Genomic DNA, 22,719 nt, shown 5'->3' on the forward strand with positions numbered 1-22,719 from the left:
TACTAATTTATTTTTAAATTTGTTTTAGTATGGCTATTAATTTTTGGATTAAGAATATTTCATTCCCTAGCAAAAATTTGCGAATTTTCAAAATTTCCCACATATTTAGTTAATTTTTTGACCCTGGTACTGACTAGAAAATGGCCAGCAATTCTAAAAATGGAAAACGGGCTGCAATAAATTCCATATGAATTAGAAAATGAGTAAAAGTTATAAAAATAATAGCAAATGGGCTGTACACGCCACAGATTTCGAGGCTGACTTGTTTACGCAAGGCTTTGTCAGTGAACACACGATTCTAGCAGCAGTGACTGTTGGATGTCCATCCAACGGCCGACGTGCTTCTTCAATCTCTGATCTTCCTGCTCCAGCCGCCTAAACTAGCGCGAGCAGGACTGCCTGCTCTCTCCTCTTGTGGCCCGTTGTGATGCCGTGCAGGCTTCCCCGGCCCACCCTACTCCCTCCGCTGGCCTGGTCGCACGCAATCAACTGCCTCCTTATTACGCGAAAAAAATGATTCCTCCCACTGACATCTAGGGCGCACCGGTTGGGAGGCTGACCTGTGGGCCTACTAAGTTGACGCGTACGCAGGGCTTGTCAACTTAGTCAACAAACGATTCTAGCAGCAGTAACCGTTGGATTTGAATCGAACGGTCCTGCTGCTTCTTCAATCGTTGCTCTTCTTGCACCAACCGCCCAAACCAGCGCCGGGGAGACCGCCTGCTCCTGCCTCCAGTGGCCGGCTGTGCTGCCGTTGAGGCCTCATCGCCCCTTACTACTCCCATCGCTAGTCAGGCCCTGCAGCGACGGTAGCCTCACACCGCAGCCGAACCAGTGAACCCTCGTACTCCTCTCCGCGTGGGCATCCACTGCCGCATCTTCCCCGGCTCCGCGTCATCCCCTTCCTAGGCCTCACCGTCGTCCATCGCCTTGGTGCTCTCGACGCGGCGTGGTCAACGTGGTCAACGACATTTCATCGAAAGAGTACTGTACGTGGAGAGGCTGACAGCTGGGTCCACGGCCACAGCCAATCTTTTTGTTATTTGCCAAGTAAGTCGCTTTGTCAGGCCTGTTGGGCTGCAAATCTTTCAAGACGAGGAGAGCTTTCATTCGGCTGGCCGAGAAAATGGCCCATCCGTAATGAGAAATGGGTTGTACATTTTTAAACCACATCAAATCGGCAATTAGTTTCAAATATCTTTTTTTCATTTCAAGATTTTAAATTACATTAATTTTTATGCATGGAGAATTTGTTGGATTTTATATTGATATACATTTATTTTTAAAATCAGTTTGAATGTGAGTCGAAATTTCGAGATTAAAAACAGTTCGGACCGCACCGAAATATGCAAAATTTCTTATAATTTTTTAACCGTGGCCACAATATGGGCTGTAATGCTAACAAAAAAATATGGGCTCCAAAAACCTTAATAATTAGCAAATGGGTTGTAAATTATTAGAAATAATAGCAGATGGGATGTATGTTGTTTTCCACAGATTTGAGGCTTTCCTAAAAAAGGTTGACGCACAAGCAGTGACTGTTGGATGGCCATCCAACGGCCGTCGTGCTTCTTCAATCTCTGCTCTTCCTGCTCCAGCCGCTCAAACACGCGTCGGCGGGACTGCCTGCTCCCTCCTCCCCGCGGCAGGCTCTGCTGCCGCGCAGGCCTCACCGCCCCACCGTACTCCCATCGCTGGCCTAGCCATCCCTCTACTCACCCACACCTGCTGTTATTCTCCGGCGACGGCAGACGAACCAGTAAACCCTCGTACAGGCGTACTCCCCTCCGCATGGGAAACAACTGCCGAGTCTTCCCTGCCTCCGTGTCGTTCCCTTCCTAGGCCTCGCCGTCGTCCACCGCCCTGGTGCTCTCGGCGCGGCCTGGTCAACGTGGTCAACGACCGACATGCATCTGAACTGGACTGTACGTGGAGAGGCCGACCGCTGGGTCCACGGCCACACGCAAGGAAATGCCTCATTATTACGTGTAAAATAATGATTCCTCCACCCGACATCAGGGACCCACCGAAAGGGCCTCTGTATTTCACGAAAAAAATGTTACCGCCGCTGACATCTCGGACCCACCAGCTATATCTTCGTACGCAGGGAAGTGCCTCCTTATTACGCACAAAAAAATGAATACTCCCCCTGTTAGCTGGGACCCAGTATAGTGGCAGGCTGACTTGTGGGCCTACTAAGTTGACGGGGACGGAGGGCTTTATCAACTTAGTCAATATGCACGATTCTAGCTCCAGTGACCGTACGATGTCCATCCAACAGCCGTAGTGCTTCTTCAACCTCTGGTCTTTTTGCTCCAGCCGCCCAAACCAGCGCCGGTCGTGCCTCGTGCTCCTGCCTCCCGTGGCCAGCTGCGATGCGGAGGCCTCACCGCCCCCTACTACTCCCACCGCTGGTCAGGCCATCCCTCTACTCACCCACAACCCCTGTTATTCTGCGGCGACGACAGCCTCACACCGCAGTGAACCAGTGAACCCTCGTACTCCTCTACGCGTGGGCATCCACTACCGCGTCTTCCCCGGCTCCGTGTCGTCCCCTTCCTAGGCCTCACCGTCGTCCACCGCCCTGGTGCTCTCGGCGCGGTGTGGTCAACGTGGTCAAGGAACGACTTCCATCGGACGTGGACTGTACGTGGAGAGGCTGACAACTGGGTCCACGGCCGCAGCAAGGAAGTGCCTCCTTATTACGTGCAAAATAATTATTCCTCCACCTAACAGCGGGGAACCACCGGACGGGCCACCGTATTTCACGAAAAAAACGTTTTCCCCTGACTGTTGGGACCCACCATCTATATCTTCGCACGCAAGGAAGTGCCTGACAGTCGGGACCCATCTGGTCGAAGCGTACGTAGCGTTGTCATTCTGGTCATGAACGTGTACGTACATATATACTAGTGGATGTAGAGGCACGCACGTGTCGTAGTAGAGGCGCGCACGTAGCATGTACACGTACGTACGGCGGCCAGGGTGCAAGAAAGAAAATACAGCCACGTATGTGTACATACGGGCGGGGTCTCGAACGCCTACTCGCACATACGTACGGCCAGGGCTCGTGTACATGGCTGGGTCGGAACGGAGAAACATCGTCATCGTCGTGTTCATGGGTAGGCAATGGAATGCGTCGTGTTCATGGGGAGGCAATGGAATGCGTCGTGTTCATGGGGAGGCAACGGAATGCGTCATGTTCATGGGGAGGCAACGGAATGCGTCGTGTTCATCGGGAGGCAACGGAACACGTGGGAGCCAACCGGCTGGGTCGGAACGGAATGCGTGGTCGTGTTCATCAGGAGGGCTTGGACGGAACATGTGATGGAAACGAGGCCTGGCGTACCGCAAAACGGAGGAAACGGACCTCCTACGTTCAGAACAGGGTCCTGTTGATCAGGAGGGGTGTGGCGTACCGCAAAACGGAGGAAACGGACCTCCTACGGTTGAAACAGGGGTCCTGTTGATCGGGAGGGGTGTGGCGTACCGCAAAATGGACAAAACGGACCTCCTACAGTCGAAACGGGGGTCCTGTTGATCGGGAGGGGTGTGGCGTACCGCAAAACGGACGAAACGGACCTCCTATGGTCGAAACGGGGGTCCTGTTCATCGGGAGGGGTGTGGCGTACCACAAAATGGGACTCCACGGGATACTGTTCATCTCCACCGTCGACCTCCTCCAGCCTCCACGGGCTCCTGTTCATCCAGCCTCCATCGCGCGCTACTCCACCGGCTACTGTTCAACCACCCCTCCACGGGCACCCCTCCACCGTCTACTGTTCATCCAGCCCTCCACACCACGGGTCCTGTTCAACCACCCCTCCACGGGCACCCCTCCATCGTCTACTGTTCATCCAGCCCTCCACACCACGGGGTCCTGTTCATCCACCCCTCCACGGGCACCCCTCCATCGTCTACTGTTCATCCAGCCCTCCACCACACCACGGGGTCCTGTTCATCCAGAGGCAACGCCACCGCTCACTGTTCATCCAAACCCCCCGCAACGCTCACTGTTCATCCCATCGATCGGCTTCAGTTAGCAGCAGTAACGAAGGAATCGCTCGATCGGGTTCAGTTAACAGCCATCGATCGATCGCTCGGGTTCAGTAACGCGTAGCCTGTAGTGCAATCGCTCGGGTTCAGTTAGAGCCCAACGCCTCGCTCGGGTTCAGTTAGAGCCAACGCCTCGCACACACGCGCGTACGTGTGCGAGAGAAACGCGCATCGCTCGGCCCCCGACCTCCCACCGTAACCGGGAACTCCCCGAAATTTTCCTCCCCCTCGCTTCTACCATGGTTTTTTTCTGTCATGGACGGCCCAAAGAATGTCATGCAGCTGCATCTCCGGGCCGCCCAGGACGAAAAGCCCATTTTCTGTCATGATTTTTTGTCATAGAAGTAGGAGCCCACCACATCTATGATGATACCGAGTTTTGTCACAATTATCGTCATAGAAGTGTCATATGTATGACAGAAAAAAATTTCGTTCGGCCCAAAATGTCACGGATGTGTCTTTTTTTGTAGTGTTTATTCTCTGATTTAAATGAATAACCATCTCGCATCAAACAAGATCCAGATATAATGTTTATGCTTAACGCTGGCACCAAATAACAATTATTCAGGTCTAAAACTAATCCTGAAGGTAGATGTAGAGGTAGCGTGCCGACGGCGATCACATCGACTTTGCAACCATTTCCCATGCGCATCGTCACCTCATCCTTAGCCAATCTTCGCTTAATCCGTAGCCCCTGTTTCGAGTTGCAAGTATTAGCAACATAACCAGTATCGAATATCCAGGTGCTACTACGAGCATTAGTAAGGTACACATCAATAACATGTATATCAAATATACCTCTCACTTTGCCATCCTTCTTTTCCGCCAAATACTTGGGGCAATTCCGCTTCCAGTGACTAGTACCTTTGCAGTAGAAGCACTCAGTCTCAGGATTAGGTCCAGACTTGGGCTTCTTCACTTGAGCAGCAACTTGCTTGTCATTCTTCTTGAAGTTCCCCTTCTTCCCTTTGCCCTTCTTCAAACTGGTGGTCTTGTTGACCATCAACCCTTGATGCTCCTTCTTGATTTCTACCTCCGCAGCTTTTAGCATCATGAAGAGCTCGAGAATAGTCTTATCCATCCCTTGCATATTATAGTTCATCATGAAGCTTTTGTAGCTTGGTGGCAGTGATTGAAGAACTCTGTCAATGACACTATCAACCGGAAGATTAACTCCCAGATGATTCAAGTGATTGTGGTACCCAGACATTCTGAGTATGTGCTCATTGACAGAACTATTCTCCTCCATTTTGCAGTTGTAGAACTTATTGGAGACTTCGTATCTCTCAATCCGGGCATTTGCTTGAAATATTAACTTCAACTCTTAGAACATCTCATATGCTCCATGACGTTCAAGACGTCGTTGAAGTCCCGCTTCTAAGCCGTAAAGCATGGCACACTGAACTATCGAGTAGTCATCAGCTTTGCTCTGCCAGGTGTTCATAACATCTGGAGTTACTCCTGCAGTGGGTTTGGCACCTAGCGGTGCTTCCAGGACGTAATTCTTCTGTGCAGAAATGAGGATAATCCTCAAGTTGCGGACCCAATCCGTGTAGTTGCTACCATCATCTTTCAACTTAGCTTTCTCTAGGAACACATTAAAATTCAACGGAACAGTAGCACGGGCCATTTATCTACAATAACATAGACATGCAAAATACTATCAGGTACTAAGCTCATGATAAATTAAAGTTCAAATTAATCATATTTCTTAAGAACTCCCACTTAGACAGACATCCCTCTAATCATCTAAGTGATCACGTGATCCATATCAACTAAACCATGTCCGATCATCATGTGAGATGGAGTAGTTTTCAGTGGTGAACATCACTATGTTGATCATATCTACTATATGATTCAAGCTCGACCTTTCGGTCTCAGTGTTCCGAGGCCATATCTGCATATGCTAGGCTCGTCAAGTTTAACCCGAGTATTCTGCATGTGCAAAACTGGCTTGCACCCGTTGTATGTGAACGTAGAGCTTATCACACCCGATGATCACGTGGTGTCTCGGCACGACTAACTGTAGCAACGGTGCATACTCAGGGAGAACACTTGTACCTTAAAATTTAGTGAGAGATCATCTTATAATTCTACCGCCGAACTAAGCAAAATAAGACGCATAAAGGATAAACATCACATGCAATCAAATAAGTGATATGATATGGCTATCATCATCTTGTGCCTTTGATCTCCATCTCTAAGCACCGTCATGATCACCATCGTCACCGGCTTGACACTTTGATCTCCATCGAAGCATCGTTGTCGTCTCGCCAACTATTGCTTATACGACTATCGCTACCACTTAGTGATAAAGTAAAGCAATTACATGGCGATTGCATTTCATACAATAAAGCGACAACCATATGGCTCCTGCCAGTTGCCGATAACTGTTACAAAACATGATCATCTCATACAACAAATTATATATCATCACGCCTTGACCATATCACATCACAACATGCCCTGCAAAAACAAGTTAGACGTCCTCTACTTTGTTGTTGCAAGTTTTACATGGCTGCTACGGGCTTCTAGCAATAACCGTTCTTACCTACGGCATAAAAACCACAACGTGGTATAGTGGTTGCTTTTTTATCTTCATAAAGAACCTTGTTCATTGAATCTGATTCAACTAAAATTGGAGAAACTGACACTCGCCAGCCACCTGTGTGCAAAGCACGTCAGCAGAACCAGTCTCATGAATGCGGTCATGTAATGTCGGTCCGGGCCACTTCATCCAACAATACCGTTGAATCAAGAAACAACTAGTGACGGCAAGCAATATGTATATACCCACGCCCACAACTCCTTTGTGTTCTACTCGTGCATATAACATCCACGCATAGACCTGGCTCGGATGCCACTATTGGGGAACGTAGTAATTTAAAATTTTGCCTACGATCACGCAAGATCTATCTAGGAGAAGCATATCAACGAGCGGGAAGAGTGAGTCCACGTACCCTCGTAGACCGAAAGCGGAAGCGTTAAGTAACGCGGTTGATGTAGTCGTACGTCTTCACGATCCAATCGATCAAGTACCGAACGCACGGCACCTCCGTGATCTACACACGTTCAGCTCGGTGACGTCCCTCGAACTCTAGATCCAACCGAGGCCGAGGGAGAGTTTCGTCAGCACGACGGCGTGGTGACGGTGATGATGAAGTTACCGACGCAGGGCTTCGCCTAAGCACTATGATAATATGACCGAGGTGGAAATCTGTGGAGGGGGGCACCACACACGGCTAAGAGATCAACTTTGTGTGTATATGGGTGCCTCCCTCCCCCGTATATAAAGGAGTGGAGGAGGGGGCCGGCCGGCCTCATGGGGTGCGCCCCAAGGGGGGAATCCTACTCCTACTATAAAGTTGTGGAGAGAAGGAAAGGGAAGAGGGAGAGAAGGAAAGGGGGGCGGACCCCCTCCTAATTGGGCTTGGGCTTGGGGGGAGGCTCCTCTTGGCCTCCTCCTCCTCTCTTCCACTAAAGCCCATGAAGGCCCATTAACCCCCCGAGGGGTTCTGGTAACCCCCCGGTATTCCGAAAAATGCCCGAACCTATCTGAAACCTTTCCGGTGTCCAAACATAACCTTCCAATATATCAATATTTATGTCTCGACCATTTTGAGACTCCTCGTCATGTTCGTGATCACATCCGGGACTCCGAACAACCTTCAGTACATCAAATCACATAACTCACAATACATATCATCATCGAACGTTAAGCGTGCGGACCCTACGAGTTCGAGAACTATGTAGCCATGACCGAGACTCATCTTCGGTCAATAACCAATAGCAGAACCTGGATGCTCATATTGGTTCCTACATATTCTATGAAGATCTTTATCGGTCAAACCACATAACAACATACGTTGTTCCCTTTGTCATTGGTATGTTACTTGCCCGAGATTTGATCATTGCTATCATCATACCTAGTTCAATCTCGTTACCGGCAAGTCTCTTTACTCGTTCCGTAATGCAACATCCCGCAACTAACTCATTAGTCACATTGCTTGCAAGGCTTATAGTGATGTGCATTGCCGAGAGGGCCCAAAGATACCTCTCCAACAATCAGAGTGACAAATCCTAATCTCGATCTATGCCAACTCAACAAACACCATCGGAGACCCCTGAAGAGCATCTTTATAATCACTCAATTACGTTGTGCGTTTGATAGCACACAAAGTGTTCCTTCGGTATTTGGGAGTTACATAATCTCATAGTCATAGGAACATGTATAAGTTATGAAGAAAGCAATAGCAATGAACTAAACGATCATAGTGCTAAGCTAACGGATGGGTCATGTCAATCACATCATTATCTAATGATGTGATCTCGTTTATCAAATGACAACTCATGTCTATGGTTAGGAAACTTAATCATATTTGATTAACGAGCTAGTCAAGTAGAGGCATACTAGTGACACTCTGTTTGTCTATGTATTCACACATGTACTAAGTTTCCGGTTAATACAATTCTAGCATGAATAATAAACATTTATCATGATATAAGGAAATATAAATAACAACTTTATTATTGCCTCTAGGGAATATTTCCTTCGGTAGGTACAATTGCAATATTACTTATTAGCAATTTTAGAAAAGGGCGGAATATAAAAGTGAGCCTAACAGTTGCTACAGTGAGTCAAGTTCTAGCACAATATGATAATAACAATATGGTAAGTAGAACAACACAACATGATAACAAAGTGCAAGGTGGACCAAAGAAAACCACAAGCAAGAGCTAGGGTTAGGGATAACCGAAACTCCAGACACGGAGATGTATCCCGACATTCACTTCTTTGAGGGGTGCTAGTCACCATTGGATGGGTGGGTGTTACCAGGAAGGCACGCCAACTAAGGCTTACCCTATTCTCCTTGAGATGTCTCAACAAACATTCGGGGTAAATCAGAAGTTCATTTCTCATTGGAGCACTCCTATTGCCTTGGAGTCTCAAACCTCCAAGAGTAACAGGATCAAGGGTGAAATGCTCAAAACCTGCTGAAATTACACATTTCCGTGGTTAAAAGAGGGAGAAGGGGTGGATTTATCACTTGGCAAAATCTCTCTCAAGAACTTTCACGAATCTCTCTGGGATCTAGGTTTTGGTGCAAGAGAAAGTAAGAGGGGGTACTTGGGTGTTCTAGGGTTCATGTGAGTGCAATGGTCAAACCTCAACAAAGTGGCAGAGAGTATTTATGTCTCCCATGCGAACAAGTCATTTTGGGTAGAAAACTTGTGCATGGACAGTCTACCGATGGGTATTGCAAAATAGTAGCTGAAGAAGCAAGTGCGCAGAACAAGGGTCAAACACTTAGGACAAAACTGCACGTGACAGTCCGAGTGTCTGGACAGACGTCCAGCCACAAATATGAGCGGGTGCCTCCCCCTAGGACTAACGCCCGGACAGTTGCCCGGACAGTCTGGCCATGTGTGAACTTGTGTTTCTTGCAGGATAGAACATGGGTTTAAGGGAAGCTGTTTAGCTTTGGGGTTTTCTTTGATAGGCTAAATAAATATGCGATTTGAGCGAGTCATTTGCATGTCCACACTGATCCCCTCTTAATAGTGTGGGATCTCTAAAGTCAAGAACAAGTAAAAACTGGGTACCTTTCTTCATCGTGGCATATGACTTGAAATATGATCGCTTTTAGAGGTTTCATGATCCACGCATAACACATCCATGGGAACTAAACATGTAGGTATTCTTAATAAACATATTAGTCCACAATAGCTATGTTGTCATCAATATCAAAATAAGATCAAGGGCATGATTGGACTTTAAACATCATCAAACAGTGTGTGTGGTGCGGGTTCTGAAGATAATAAACCAACATGATAATTGTGCAAGGACGTTCTTGCTCCTAGATCATGCTGACCTCTTGCAGATCAATCTTAGCTAGGGACTCCTCCTTCTCGTTGCCCTCGCCTTCAACACTGTCTTTAGACCATGTCACCTAAGTTCTCACCTCCTCTGGTACCTCATGCTGTGCGCCCCATGTACCTCTTCCTCATGTCGGTCCGTGACAACAATCGCCAGTGCGTATGGGTTCACCACCGCAAAGGGCCTCAGATCCTCCATCAGTTGGCTTCGGGCGGGCAACGTCCACAGAGGGAGCCCCGTAAACGCCCACACCAACTTCTGGGTTGTCCTTGTTCACCTCCAACGCGCTCCCCAAAGGTTGCACCCGGCTTCGCCATTGTTGTAGTTCATGCAATCGCCATGGATCGCCGATCTGGTGGCCGAGCATGATTAGGTGGAATCAGGGTTTAAGGTGCTCCTCCACACCAACCCTACGACGCCTTAAGTAATCCAGAGCATTCCATTCCTTGGAGGAGAGGTTATGTCGTGTGCCTCCTTGAATTCTGGCTGCCGTGTAGATGTCTGACTCCGAGACGCACCCTTTTCAATATGCTCCAAGCTGACACCGACACGGACGCAGAGCCCTTGTATGGAGCCTTAACAGATTGGCCAACCTTGGCAACATGGGTTTTCCAAAACCACGGTAATCTAAACCGTCGACATTTAAATGACTAGGCAAGTATTACTGCCATGTTGATTTTTTTAAAGATACCTCTTTCTCAAATAATAACGAAAACACGATATTGGGAATGGTATGATTTATAAAACTATGGTATTTGTATACGGTAAACACACCGGAGTCTCCCAAACCGTTGTATTCTTCCAATACTCTAAAAAATAAGCAACCGAACATGGTCTTGGAGTTTTGAAAAGAAAAAGATGACGATGAGTGTTTCCAACAGAAAATTATGACAAGATGATAAACATGGGTATACGCCTTAACATTTTCTTTATTATATTACGGTGCACATTGATCAATTTACGATGAATAAACCATAGAGGGTTGATATTATGTACCCCTCCGTAAAAAAATACTCCCTCCGTACTGATCTAAACGCTTTTATATTAGTTTACGGAGGGAGTATAGACTTTAATGATCTAAACGTTCTTATATTTCTTTACGGATGGAGTAACTCAGATTTTGGAGCCCAAAAAGTCACAATCATCAAAGCAAACAGATTTTGACAAAAAAAAGCTTACTGTGCATCATCATTAGAGATGAATAGACAAAACCCGTCTAATTTCTTAAATCTGATTCTCGAAATGAAAATTTGAAAACAAAAAAATACGCCGTTGCCGGGGATCGAACCCGGGTCACCCGCGTGACAGGCGGGAATACTTACCACTATACTACAACGACTTTGTTGAATTTATTTCTATAGAAGGCTATAAAACCTAGGGCAAGATCCACTGAACCCAACTCACATCAAATTCTGTTTCTAGCACAGAAGCTGATATAAAGAGCATTAACAGAGCAGGCGATGCATTGCAAATCAGATGGATGACCAGGTCGGTGCTAATGTAAGTGTGAGGGTATTCACTAGCTCCCAGCTTGCACACATCAGGTGACTAAGATAACGAGCCTTGTGAAGTTCTGCCTCACACGACATCATCTCCCCGCCATCTCCGGCTATAAAATCCCAACGGTGAAGCTTCCCCATCATGTAAATCATGTCCGCCACCGCCTCCTAGTCACTTCTCGATGACAATGTTGTCGTGCCGACCAGCAGGGGATTGGCTCAACATTCTCGACAACGAGAGTATGCTTTCACAGTTGCCTCATCTCCGTGCGTCGCACTTCTCGTGGCCACCACAACATTCTCCTTGTGCCGCGACACATGGGACGACTGGTGTGGCGGCGGGCATAGTGGACCTGTTGCCTCAGGCGCCATCCTCCGGCGAGAAGATTATATCATCGCCTCCGATGCCTCCCAACCTCCGCCCCCGCCCCCTTTCAGACCAAGCTCGAGACCTGAGACACAACGAGTGTCGTTATGGCGGGGAGGAGTGGTATATCACCCTCTTTGCTTGTCGCTCTGAGGAGGAGTCGTTGGAGGCTCAGTCTGCCGCTAGACGACCACACCCTCATCTACCTTGATGAGGACTAGACGACGTGAGTCTTTTGCATTGTTTCTTGTGCCTGTTTTCTAAAAAGCATGTCCACCCTTGCATTGAGCTTGACTGCAACCATTATTGGACTATATCAACGGAGTCATCGTAAGGTCTGCGAGAGAATTTGCACGATGTCTTCTTGTTTTTTTCTTGCGAATAATGTCTTCTTGGTTTGCTTGATGCTAGCTCTAATACACGCATTTTCTCTTAAAAGAACTCTAATATACGCCTCATCACTTGCTTGATGCTACCTCTGCTGCTCTTCGTAAAAAAAAAATCGGCCGTGAGAGACGAGGGAACCGAGGAAACGAAAATCGCCATCATGAACCGATTCCGCCCGTCTGTCACGAGTTGGCGCGGAGGGAGGCAGCCCCGTTCCCGCCCTCCCGGGCCAGCCGAAATTTCACGATGCCACCCGTCGCCCCGCCCACCCACCAAAAGAAGAAAGAAACGTGTAGGGCGCGTGGGACCGACTACTGTGGCTGTGGGAGCGCGGGCTGGGGAGCGAAATTTCGAAATCCCCTCGAAACTCTTGGCCGCTCTCTCTATCACCTGGTGGGGAATTCCCCTCCCCTCCGCGCCCCCGCCGCCCGCTCCCACTTCGCTTCCTACGCTCCTCCGCCTCGCCGCGCCGCCACCTACCCAAACCTCCGCCCGGGCTCCCGCTCCCCGACGTCGACGCCTGCCCGGGAGCGAGCGAGCGGACGGAGCACCCTTCCGCGGCGACCTCCGGCTTCAGGTGAGGACCAATCTCCACACCCCCTCCCCCGCCCCCAACCCCCGACGACCCCAGCACCGCACCCCCTCCCCTCAGAGCCGTCTCGTCCCCGCCGGCGGGGAAACCTGTCCTATCCATCGCCCCACCGCACCCCTCGTCCCTCTCCGGGCTTGCGGCCGCGGCGATTGTCTCGCCCGGCGGTGGCGGTGCGTGAATCGGGTCGGCCCACGCCGCGTTTTTATAGGACGGACGACTGTGGCCGGTGAACGGCGAGCGGCGGCGACCGAGGACCCAGCCTGCTCCCCCTCCCCCTCCCCACCAGTCTCTCTCCCTCCCTCCCCCTTACTGCCTTCCACGCACTCTCGTTGATCTGCTCCCTGGCGCCCCGGAGCTCTCCTCGATCCGCCTCCTTCTCTCAGATCTGCTGCGGCGATAAACAGCAGGTGCGGCCGAATGTCCTGTGCTGTTAGCCAGCTGCTAGGGCCTGCACCGACGGAACCCAATGTGTCGTGCTAAATTGATCTTCTCAGTTCCAGCAGCTGGGAAATGCACAGCGTCTTCGCGCTTTGGTCATTCATCTGCACTTTGTATATCTTTGGATAAGTGTAAATTATAGAGAGTAAAAGAGTACTGCTTTTTGTCTTGTGTAAAATTAGAGAATAAGAGAACCACCTCCAGTTATATCCTACGGTCAAAGTTGTACCGACAGAGTTTATGTAAAACAAGGAAAATATACCTACAAAATGATGCCTGATTAAGCACTGACCAGTGACCAGTATGCATGATTAACCATGTTTAACCATCTGTTTAAAATGTGAGATATAACCAATATCAGGATTATACATATGGCAGGTAGATTAATCATAAGCACACATGTTGAATAATTTCTCTTAGCAAACTAATCACTAGTACAGATTGAATAATGTCAATCGCAAGTCGAATAAAAAAATGGCTTGAACATATGATTATTATTATGATACCAAAATGAGGTTATGAATTATCATAACTTCAGGCTTAAGGTAACATATAATTTTCAGGAGTAGATGATGCCTAATATAAGAAATGAAAACATATAACAGAAAATTATCAGTAGTCTCACCACCTCATGGCAAAGAGGTCATCATAACAAAACAACCTATTCACCTCTCATCCTTCCAAGCAAACAAAAATCTGGGTCATCCTAACCACCTCTCATCCCTCCAACCACTCAGCCAATAAAGAAGGATATCCCCAACCCTTCCCTCCTTGCCCTCGAACCAAATGCACCCTTAGTACCGGACATCCGGACACGAGGATGTGCCATCAACCACCTCTTCTGTGCTATAAATATTAATCTGGGGCGGAGAGTTGATTTTGGGAGACTGTTTCTGTGTCTTGACAGTCATATCCAGCCCCTCTGCGCCTTGTAAAAATGGTACAAATATGTTGCCTTTTGATTGGATTTATGATGTCTATGCCTACTTCATTATAAGTTTTGCTGATACATGGAAAATAATCATAATATCTATGTATTTGTCATTCTTGGACTGTAGGCTGAAGGAGTGAAAGGTAGGGTGGGCAAGGCAGAGTGAGGGATGCAGAGTTAAGAGTATTTGGATGCTGCAATGGCACAGGCTGCTATTGAATCTGCTGTGAGTGGTGGCGCGTTGATTGGGAGACCGGCTGGGGTCCCGAGGATGAAGAGGAAGACTCCCTCGGAGCTGCGGGTAATGCTTTTGTTCCCCTGATTTATATCCTCAATCCATGATTATTCTGTTGTCATTGCAAATGCTAATTGGACTAAACACTGTGAAATGTGTGCCACCATGCATTGTGACCTGTGAAGCTGTACTAAACTACTAATCACGTGAATCAAGTATTAGCTCTAAATAAGCCCCAAACAAGCTCTTAATGCTGGGCCACATTGTAATCTAATAAGCGATATGTTGTTGCTTGATTGTATAGAGCCAAATGTGCAGCAAATCAACCACATTTTCAGTTTGTCACTTAAATGTGTTCTGGAGAAGTAGAGAACCATAGGCATGTCCTGTTGTAGCATGTTTCTCTTCCGTGTTATGTCTCCACATTATACATGAATGTCGCAAATATTGCTCTACTTTAGCCCCTGTTCTAAGCATTGAAATTTATTCCAATGATTAATTTCTGCAGGGAGAACAATATAAGAGACACACGTCTGAAAAGATTGCTGATGACCAGCTATTTGCTTCTGCACCATCTGATAGGTAAATCTGCTGTATTTATATATTGATGTTCTTATTGTGCTTGATCAAAAGTTTGACACCTATCTTGTGGGTTTAGGCCAAGCAACGGGCTTCGGAATATGGAACAACAAAAAATACCCAAATATATCAACACCCGTGTTACAGAGGTGTTCCCAGTTAAAAAATCCAGAAACGTTGGAAAGGAAAACTGTAAGGTTAGACATCTGAGACATTATTGATTTTGATGGGCTTAATGATGCTCATTGCTCTGCAATTCTTTACAGTATCATAGTTTCGATATAAATCTTATATATTGAAATTGTAAACAGGATGCTTTACTCAATAATGAGAAGGTTCCCAAATTTGCTGATACTGTAACTACTTCACATTCCGTGTCATCTTCATTCCTGCGGTAATTATTTGACTAAAGTTGCTGCATCTTGTATTATACCATGTTTATTCTCTTATGTGCATTGTTGTATCACAATTCAGCGGTGACTCTGTTAAGTTGGACTCTTCTGTTCCATCACTTGTGGAGGCAGCGAAACCAAGTTTCAGGAAAGCTGAGAAATACAGTGAAAATGCTCTACGGAGTGTATCTGAGCTACACATCGGTGATGACAAGCAACCTGCCTCGAACAAATTTGATATGGTAAAGAGTATCTATCTAGTGCACTGCAGTATTTTATATATATATTATTGCATGCGCTAATCTTTCTTGTGCCTTGTGATAGGAAAAAGTGATGAAAGGGTTTGGAGCTCGTGATGCTTCTGGAACTTCCAATGCCCCTGACGTACAAGTTGGTGATCTTCCTTTGAAGTCTTCAGAACTGTGCCCTTCTAAGATAAAAATTCCAGGAAAAAGAGCTCCTTTGGATCTCACTTTAAAGACTAGTCTGCAGTTCGTTTCATCATCTTCTGTGAAGTGGTGGGTGTGCATTTGCTTCTCTCTTTCTTGTCTTCCAAACAGTTTTCAGGTAGAAAGTGCATTCTTCCCAAAGACACCTCATCTGTCTCTTGGTTGAACCATTGACATATCCTAAATTGGCACTCGGAAAATTATATATGAAAATGGCTATGTGCCCACCTCAAAAGATGCTGTACAGAACCTGCAAAATTTGCACACAATTCAATTTCCTGTGCTCCTAGTGGAAATATGTCTAGTAGAACACTAGGAAAGAGAATTCAAAATTACTTAAAAATGAAATTATATTGTCATTCTTATGTTTAGATCATCTGCCTCAAAGACCCAAGTGTCAAATACTCCTGCTAAGAACTCTTCTGTTTAACAGGTGTCACAATTTGAGTATTGCTGGGCCCATCACTCAGAGTTATCGTGGTGGCTCTCAAAATTCACGATGTGCAAGGCCTGGGAAGGAATTCTTGTTCTCAAGGGCACTGCAATCATGGGTATATCCACAGTCCCTGTTACCTGCTTCCATCATATCTGCTATGCTCTCATCAAATGCACGAGGAGGTAATCACTGGACTTGAATTATTCCTGCATTTAAAGAACAAACATCCCTGTAATTCCCGTGGATGTAAATCCTTACATTTCCCCCCTTCTGGCATGTAGAAAATGAGTTCCTTCTCAAGAGGTATCAGGACTGGGAAGACTCATTTCAGAATCTTTACTACATGCTCCGCAAGAATCAATTGAACATCTTTTATGGTATCTTACTCACCTCAAACCTCAACGATTCATTCAATATCTCGATAGGTCACTTATATGAAAAATCTAACTATTTTATTGTCCATGATGTCCTCATTGTACCTGCACAAAAGATGGTATATCTTTGCTAAGAAATGCATTAGCTCATGACAGCTGATGCAAAATATGATTTATCTATTTTAAACAGTGAACATTTCTATCTAGTGGAAGATGCATTGCCCAGTATTACAATATGAATTTGTTCCTGCCTTACACTTTGTTATTAAAATATGAATGAGAACTTTGAGCACGTAATGCCACATTTTGCTCAAGGCCGCCTTCATTTGCCGTTCGATTTCATTTGCCCTGGAATATTTATTTAGGTTCTAGACTATTACTTTATCTGTTTTTTTAGGAACTTATTACTTTATCTATGGTTAGTCTCCATCACTGTACTGAACACTGGTTTTGTTATCTAGTTTATACAGCACAATTTGTTGCTCTATTCATCCGTGGAAATTGTTTGGAGAAGCAGTCCTGTAATGCCTACTTGTCACAATCTACACGTGGCATACGGTCACTACTGCGAAAACATGTAAGCTCTCCATTCTGTTTCTTTCTCTACTTTGGTTTAATTTCCACATTAAAATAAATCCATATATGCCTGCAAGTTACTATGGCATATTTCCGTCATTGATCAATCATTATTTTCAGTATGAACTTGCTTGCAATTTGTGTGACACTTTAATCAAGTAGATAAGCTTGTTGGTTACCGAGACTACTCCTTGTGTTTCTTTTTAACTTTTGAGAATGTATGGTGTTGTAGTGGTTCTACATTGGAATAAAACATTGTATTTTGTGATGTACTCCCTATGTTCCACAATGTAGCGCATATAGATTTTCCCAAAAGTCAAGCTTTGCAAACTTTGACCAACTTTGTAGGGAAAAAATATAAACATTTAGAATACAAATACATATCATTAGATACATCATGAGGCATATTTTATTATTGTATATGTTTGGTATTATAGATATTGATAATTTATAGGCACTACATTGTGGAATGGAGGGCGTAATAATTGTTTGTTCTGATTGGCCATTTTGCTGGAAGTAACATTGCTTTGGTAGTTTATGTCAATCATATACCCTTATGTGGTACCCTTATAGGACTATAGGAGTGAGATATAATATTGGTATGTTGGTCTCTAAGTCATCCAATTGCTTAAGACAATTCAAGCTTAGTTTCTTTTGAGCTCCGTACTGGTTCAAAATATTTTTTTCTATTAGGATTATGATTGTAGGACTTTGTGAATGCATTGTCACAGGGTGTTTGCTTTTCTATGCCTCTTTGCAATGCTGAAGTGGAGCAGGTTACTGATGATGACCTGATGGAATTTTCAAAAATCCAAACACTCAATCTGGGCCAGGTACCGTTTGCTTCTTCAACCTTTCCCTTGTTTGCTAGCCAGGCTGCAGTTACTGACAGTTTGAGGCTTAATTTTTCTTGAACTTGCAGACACTTCATATAGATGCTTTATCTGAGGTGGACAACACTACAGAGTCACTCCTTTCATTTACTGGCAATAAGAGCGTTCATGGCTTATATGATGTCTTGTTGAACTACAAGTAGGGTGCTTAGTCTCTAGTAATTATTCTGTTTCTTTTGACCTGCCAGAATTTAATATTGTATAATCTAATTTTGTCATTTTTCAGGTCCTTTCTGAATTCATTATCTGCCACAGATGTCCCAGTGTTATATTCACCGGTGCCATTTCAAAATGGCTGCCTCCATATTCCAGAGGTGATTTCATTTCTGTACTCTATTTTGTTTCCGCGACAGGATTTTTTATGGCCTATTTCTATGCGTAATTGCCTGACTTGAAAATCTGATACCCTGAGTACATGCTTTTGCAGGTCATATGCAGGGAGATGAGGAAAGCTGATACTGGCCTGTCCTCCTCTACCGGTTTAGATGAAGAACCTGGATCAGTGTTTGCTCCTCCACCAGGCAACATGTGTTACAGCATGGAAATAAAGGATGTGGTTATCCCACCGTGGGTTGCCTCCGGCATTTGTGCCGCGATGAGCTCAGACACGGATCGCTTTGATTTAACGTAAGTATGATCTTCCCTTGCACCGCCTGTTCAAGTCTTTCCACGTGCTAAAATGGGATCTCTTTTGTTCTTCCAGAATGGGGACGGAACCCTCCTCCATGGGCTTAAACGCTGCTTTCACCTCCATAGGCGTGAGCGGCCAGTCAAAGGCTCCTTCAGAGTCCTCTCCTGAAGGCTGCGAGGCCATTGGCATTCCCAGCGCTGTCTTGGTCCGCTCCTTGCACTCCGCCTCGCTCCGGCGCCTCAGTTACAACCACGGCGAATACCTTGCGCACACAACCGTGTGAGTTGCAACGCCTTGGAGCATACCTGTGATGCAAGGCCGGTGCTTCTTTACGGCCACTTTTGTGGTGCTAGGATCCTGTGTATCCTCCATGCCAGGAAGCCCGGCGATACAGAGAGAATCCGGAAGAGCCTTGTATGAGGCGTCAACCAACGCCTCAGCCTCTGCAGAGCACTCTAGGGAGTGCGTGTGTGGAGGGTTGTACCTTTTGAGCCTGTGCTGTTAGTTCACAGGACATGTACCCTTGACTGGTAACTTTAATGGAGTTTCTGGTTATGTAAAACGAAGGGAGAAAACAACAACAACAAAAGGGACATTTGCTTTCTTATTACTTGGGTTATATTGAATGCTGCGTTTGAACAATTTTGTGTTGGGCTGTAGTGGGTGTTACTACTGTGATCCTTACCAGAAGATTGGGTGTCCATTTGAATTGGTAGTGCTTAACCAAGAGGAAGCACAAATACAAATTCTGTTACTCTTTCTCTTGCTTTTGGCGGGAATGTAGCACAACACATGCCAAACAGTGTAGAGTAGAACGTTGATATATGCACATGCATGACTCCATTTGGACACAACACCTACCGGAGATCAAAGTTGTGGAGTTTTAAAATTAACATGAGCAACCAAAAGTTATTTTAAGCCATTGCCCCCTCCCCCTTTTTTCCAATAGTTATTTCTATTGAAGCAACTGTATGATTGTATCTTTATAATCATTATTTTGTATCTGTAATCACATCTAAAAGTGAAGAGCTGCTATCATGCTTCATGCTCCGAGTACAAACGTGACGAGGAACATCAAAATGAGGATGCCAGCAAAAGTCGCAGCCTTTATCGTAGTCGGTCCCATTCCTAGAGACTAACCTATGTGAACACGGGACTACTGTTGTGAAAATAATTTGTACGTGACGAACAAGCGTTCTACAACTGTAGGTGGGGATTTGTGAATGTTCTCCCTCACAATGTATCTTTATATAGGGACGGGCTGCTTGAGCATGGGGCTTCACGGCCACTATATGGTACGTTGTGCTCTGCTGTGGCCAATGTAATTGCATTCAACATCAACATGCATGAAAGATAAGCATGCAAAGCTCTTTGAGGTTGTAGCTCAAAGTTATCTCTGGCGAGCTTGCTTGTACAGGACAAAATCACCAATAATCGTGCTAGTTCTCTTTTGGTTTTATGATTAGATTCGATAACCAACATGTATGTATGTTTCGAAAAACATGTAACGTGGATAACCTCGTCTCTTGGTTTGTTTACACAATAGTTCTCTCTCCTACTTTCACGGTGTGGTGTGCGGGCCAATACCATCCTATTAATGATTTTTTTCTTTCACATGCCATGGGTGGGGTAAGGTTTTGTGCATTGTATCAACCTCAACGACATGCTTGACCTTTTACACAACCCTTGTTAATTCCTTTGAGTTTTGATTTTGCAGCTATGCTCCCCAGGCGGAGTGTTATACGCGTTAACCAGGGCATTAATCCGCGTAGCCAAGGGTGAGCACTCATCGTATACGACATGACTACCATGGTATATAATCCTCTAATCATGTGTTCCCTCCCCATGCTTTCACACCCCGGCATTGGTAGGGACATAGAGAGTTACTCACTTTTGGCGCCCCCTTCATGAATCTACGCATTTCGGTCCTAACACAGAAATTTTGCCTTTTTCATGTCTTACTCAAGTGAAACGGTTTCAAGAGCATTCCACCACCCACCACTGCCCTTTCTTTAATTGCACCCACAAAGAAGTGAGCACCGACGGTGAGGCACCAACTGGGGGATGGGTATCTCTTGAAGTACTCCAGGACGCGGTTGAGCCATTGACATGTGCGTCCGGGAGCAGATTGGCCCATCTGTCAGTGACCCAACTGCACCCTGCAGTGCATCAGGGGAGATGTTGTTGATGCAACAACTAGCTTGCTGACACTAGCGATCTCACCGACAACTACAAATGGGAAAAGGTCGAGGAAGTGTAGATTTGTAAGCCATATGAGACGTGCGAGTGGTCGGACTCCACACCAACACAATGCACGACACGGCATCCATGGACGATGAGGTGCACTATGTAGAGCACAAACAATTTTCTTGTTGTTTTTTTGACAATCAATACCTCGATATATTTATAGTAGCGAATTGTACATGGTAGAGATACATGAGTTGACTACAACGATTACAAAACTAGCAAATCTTCGAGATCTTCAAACTCTTTCTTCTTTCATGACACAATTTTGTACTTTTCTGAAGGCAGACGTAGGAAAATAACAAAGGTATTGTAGAATTGATTGTGTGCATCGATAATTCTCATTGATCATGCACTAGGCACATATATAGGTACAAGGGCTGCGAGATCTCAACCATATCCGCTATACAGGGAAAGGATCGGGAGATATCGGTAAGCTAGGAAGTAAATACAAGAGATCCTAGCCGCCAGATATACATGCAATGACAACCGTGCTCAACCCCCCCCCCCCCCCCCCCCCCCGCAGTCGAAGCATCACCGAGATGCAAAGACTGGATCGAAAACCCTCGAAAGTCGAGGTAGGCAGTCCCTTCGTCATGACATCAGCGAACTGCTGATCAGTGGGTACATGCAAGACTCGAACACGACCAAGTGCAACGTGCTCCCGGACAAAGTGAATGTCAAGCTCAGTATGCTTCGTCCGGCGATGATGAACAGGGTTGTCACAATAGACAATCATGGCCTTGGGAACCTCACATAGCAACTCCTGAAGCAGCTGCCGTAGCCAGGAGCACTCCGCGACGGCGTTGGCCACTGCCCTGTACTCGTCCTCGGTGCTTGATCGTGAAACGGTGGGTTGTTGTTTAGACGACCACAAGATCAGAGAGGGCCCGAGGTAGACGCAGTAGCCGGAGGTGGAGCGCCGGGTGTTGGGACACCCAGCCCAGTCAGCGTCGGAGTAGGCGGCGAGGCTGGTGTCGGGTGATGCCGTCAAGGTGAGACCCATAGCCGCGGTGCCACGCATATACCGGAGAATACGTTTCACCAGAGCCCAATGGGTGTCACGAGGAGCATGCATGTGGAGGCACACCTGCTGGTCAACATACTGAATATCTGGACGCTTTAGGGTGAGGTACTGGAGATCACTGACGATGGAGCGGTAGAAGGGAGAGTCGGACGCCGGAGATCCCTTGACGGCGGACACCTTAGCCTTCGTGTCGACAGGCGTGGAAGCAGGCTTGCAGTTAAGCATGTTGGCTCGCTCCAGAAGCTCGTAGGCATACTTCTATTGATGCAGGAAGAAGCCAGTGGCACGGCGGACAACCTCAATGCCGAGGAAGTAGTGGAGAGCCCTCAAGTCCTTGAGGGCTGCTACCTCTTGAGCACTGCGTTGGTTTTCCCTTGAAGAGGAAAGGGTGATGCAGTAAAGCAGCGTAAGTATTTCCCTCAGTTTTTGAGAACCAAGGTATCAATCCAGTAGAAGACCACGCGCGAGTCACCTCGTACCTACACAAACAAATAAGAACCTCGCAACCAACGCGATAAAAGGGTTGTCAATCCCTTCACGGCCACTTGCAAGTGAGATCTGATAGAGATAATAATAATAAGATAAATATTTTTGGTATTTTTATGATATAGGTTGAAAGTAAAGATTGCAAAATAAAATAGATTGGAAACTTGTATGATGGAAAATAGACCCCGGGGCCATAGGTTTCACTAGTGGCTTTTCTCAAGATAGCATAAGTATTACGGTGGGTAAACA

At 46.2% G+C, this 22,719-nt stretch overlaps 1 protein-coding gene, 1 non-coding gene and 1 pseudogene across 2 annotated transcripts; 1 reads left to right on the forward strand and 2 right to left on the reverse strand.

The window, feature by feature from the left end:
* Positions 1 to 11,201: 11,201 nt before the first annotated feature.
* Positions 11,202 to 11,273, reverse strand: TRNAD-GUC (transfer RNA aspartic acid (anticodon GUC)). Its single transcript has one exon. It is a non-coding gene; the product is annotated as a tRNA-Asp (tRNA).
* A 1,260-nt stretch (positions 11,274 to 12,533) lies between these two features.
* On the forward strand, positions 12,534 to 19,397 carry LOC125544986 (uncharacterized). Its single transcript, XM_048708804.2, has 15 exons — positions 12,534 to 12,764; positions 14,276 to 14,449; positions 14,892 to 14,965; positions 15,042 to 15,159; positions 15,274 to 15,356; positions 15,437 to 15,596; positions 15,679 to 15,872; positions 16,237 to 16,421; positions 16,521 to 16,616; positions 17,075 to 17,190; positions 17,921 to 18,022; positions 18,112 to 18,221; positions 18,309 to 18,396; positions 18,510 to 18,709; positions 18,786 to 19,397. The coding sequence occupies exons 2-15, from the start codon at positions 14,348 to 14,350 to the stop codon at positions 18,994 to 18,996; spliced, it is 1,839 nt and encodes a 612-aa protein (XP_048564761.2). The 5' UTR covers positions 12,534 to 12,764; positions 14,276 to 14,347; the 3' UTR covers positions 18,997 to 19,397.
* A 1,293-nt stretch (positions 19,398 to 20,690) lies between these two features.
* Positions 20,691 to 22,209, reverse strand: LOC147980470 (secreted RxLR effector protein 161 pseudogene; annotated as a pseudogene).
* Positions 22,210 to 22,719: the final 510 nt, after the last annotated feature.

This window comes from Triticum urartu, chromosome 3A (assembly GCF_056163025.1).
Source record: "Triticum urartu cultivar PI428250 chromosome 3A, HENAU_Tu73, whole genome shotgun sequence".
Taxonomy (NCBI): domain Eukaryota; kingdom Viridiplantae; phylum Streptophyta; class Magnoliopsida; order Poales; family Poaceae; genus Triticum; species Triticum urartu.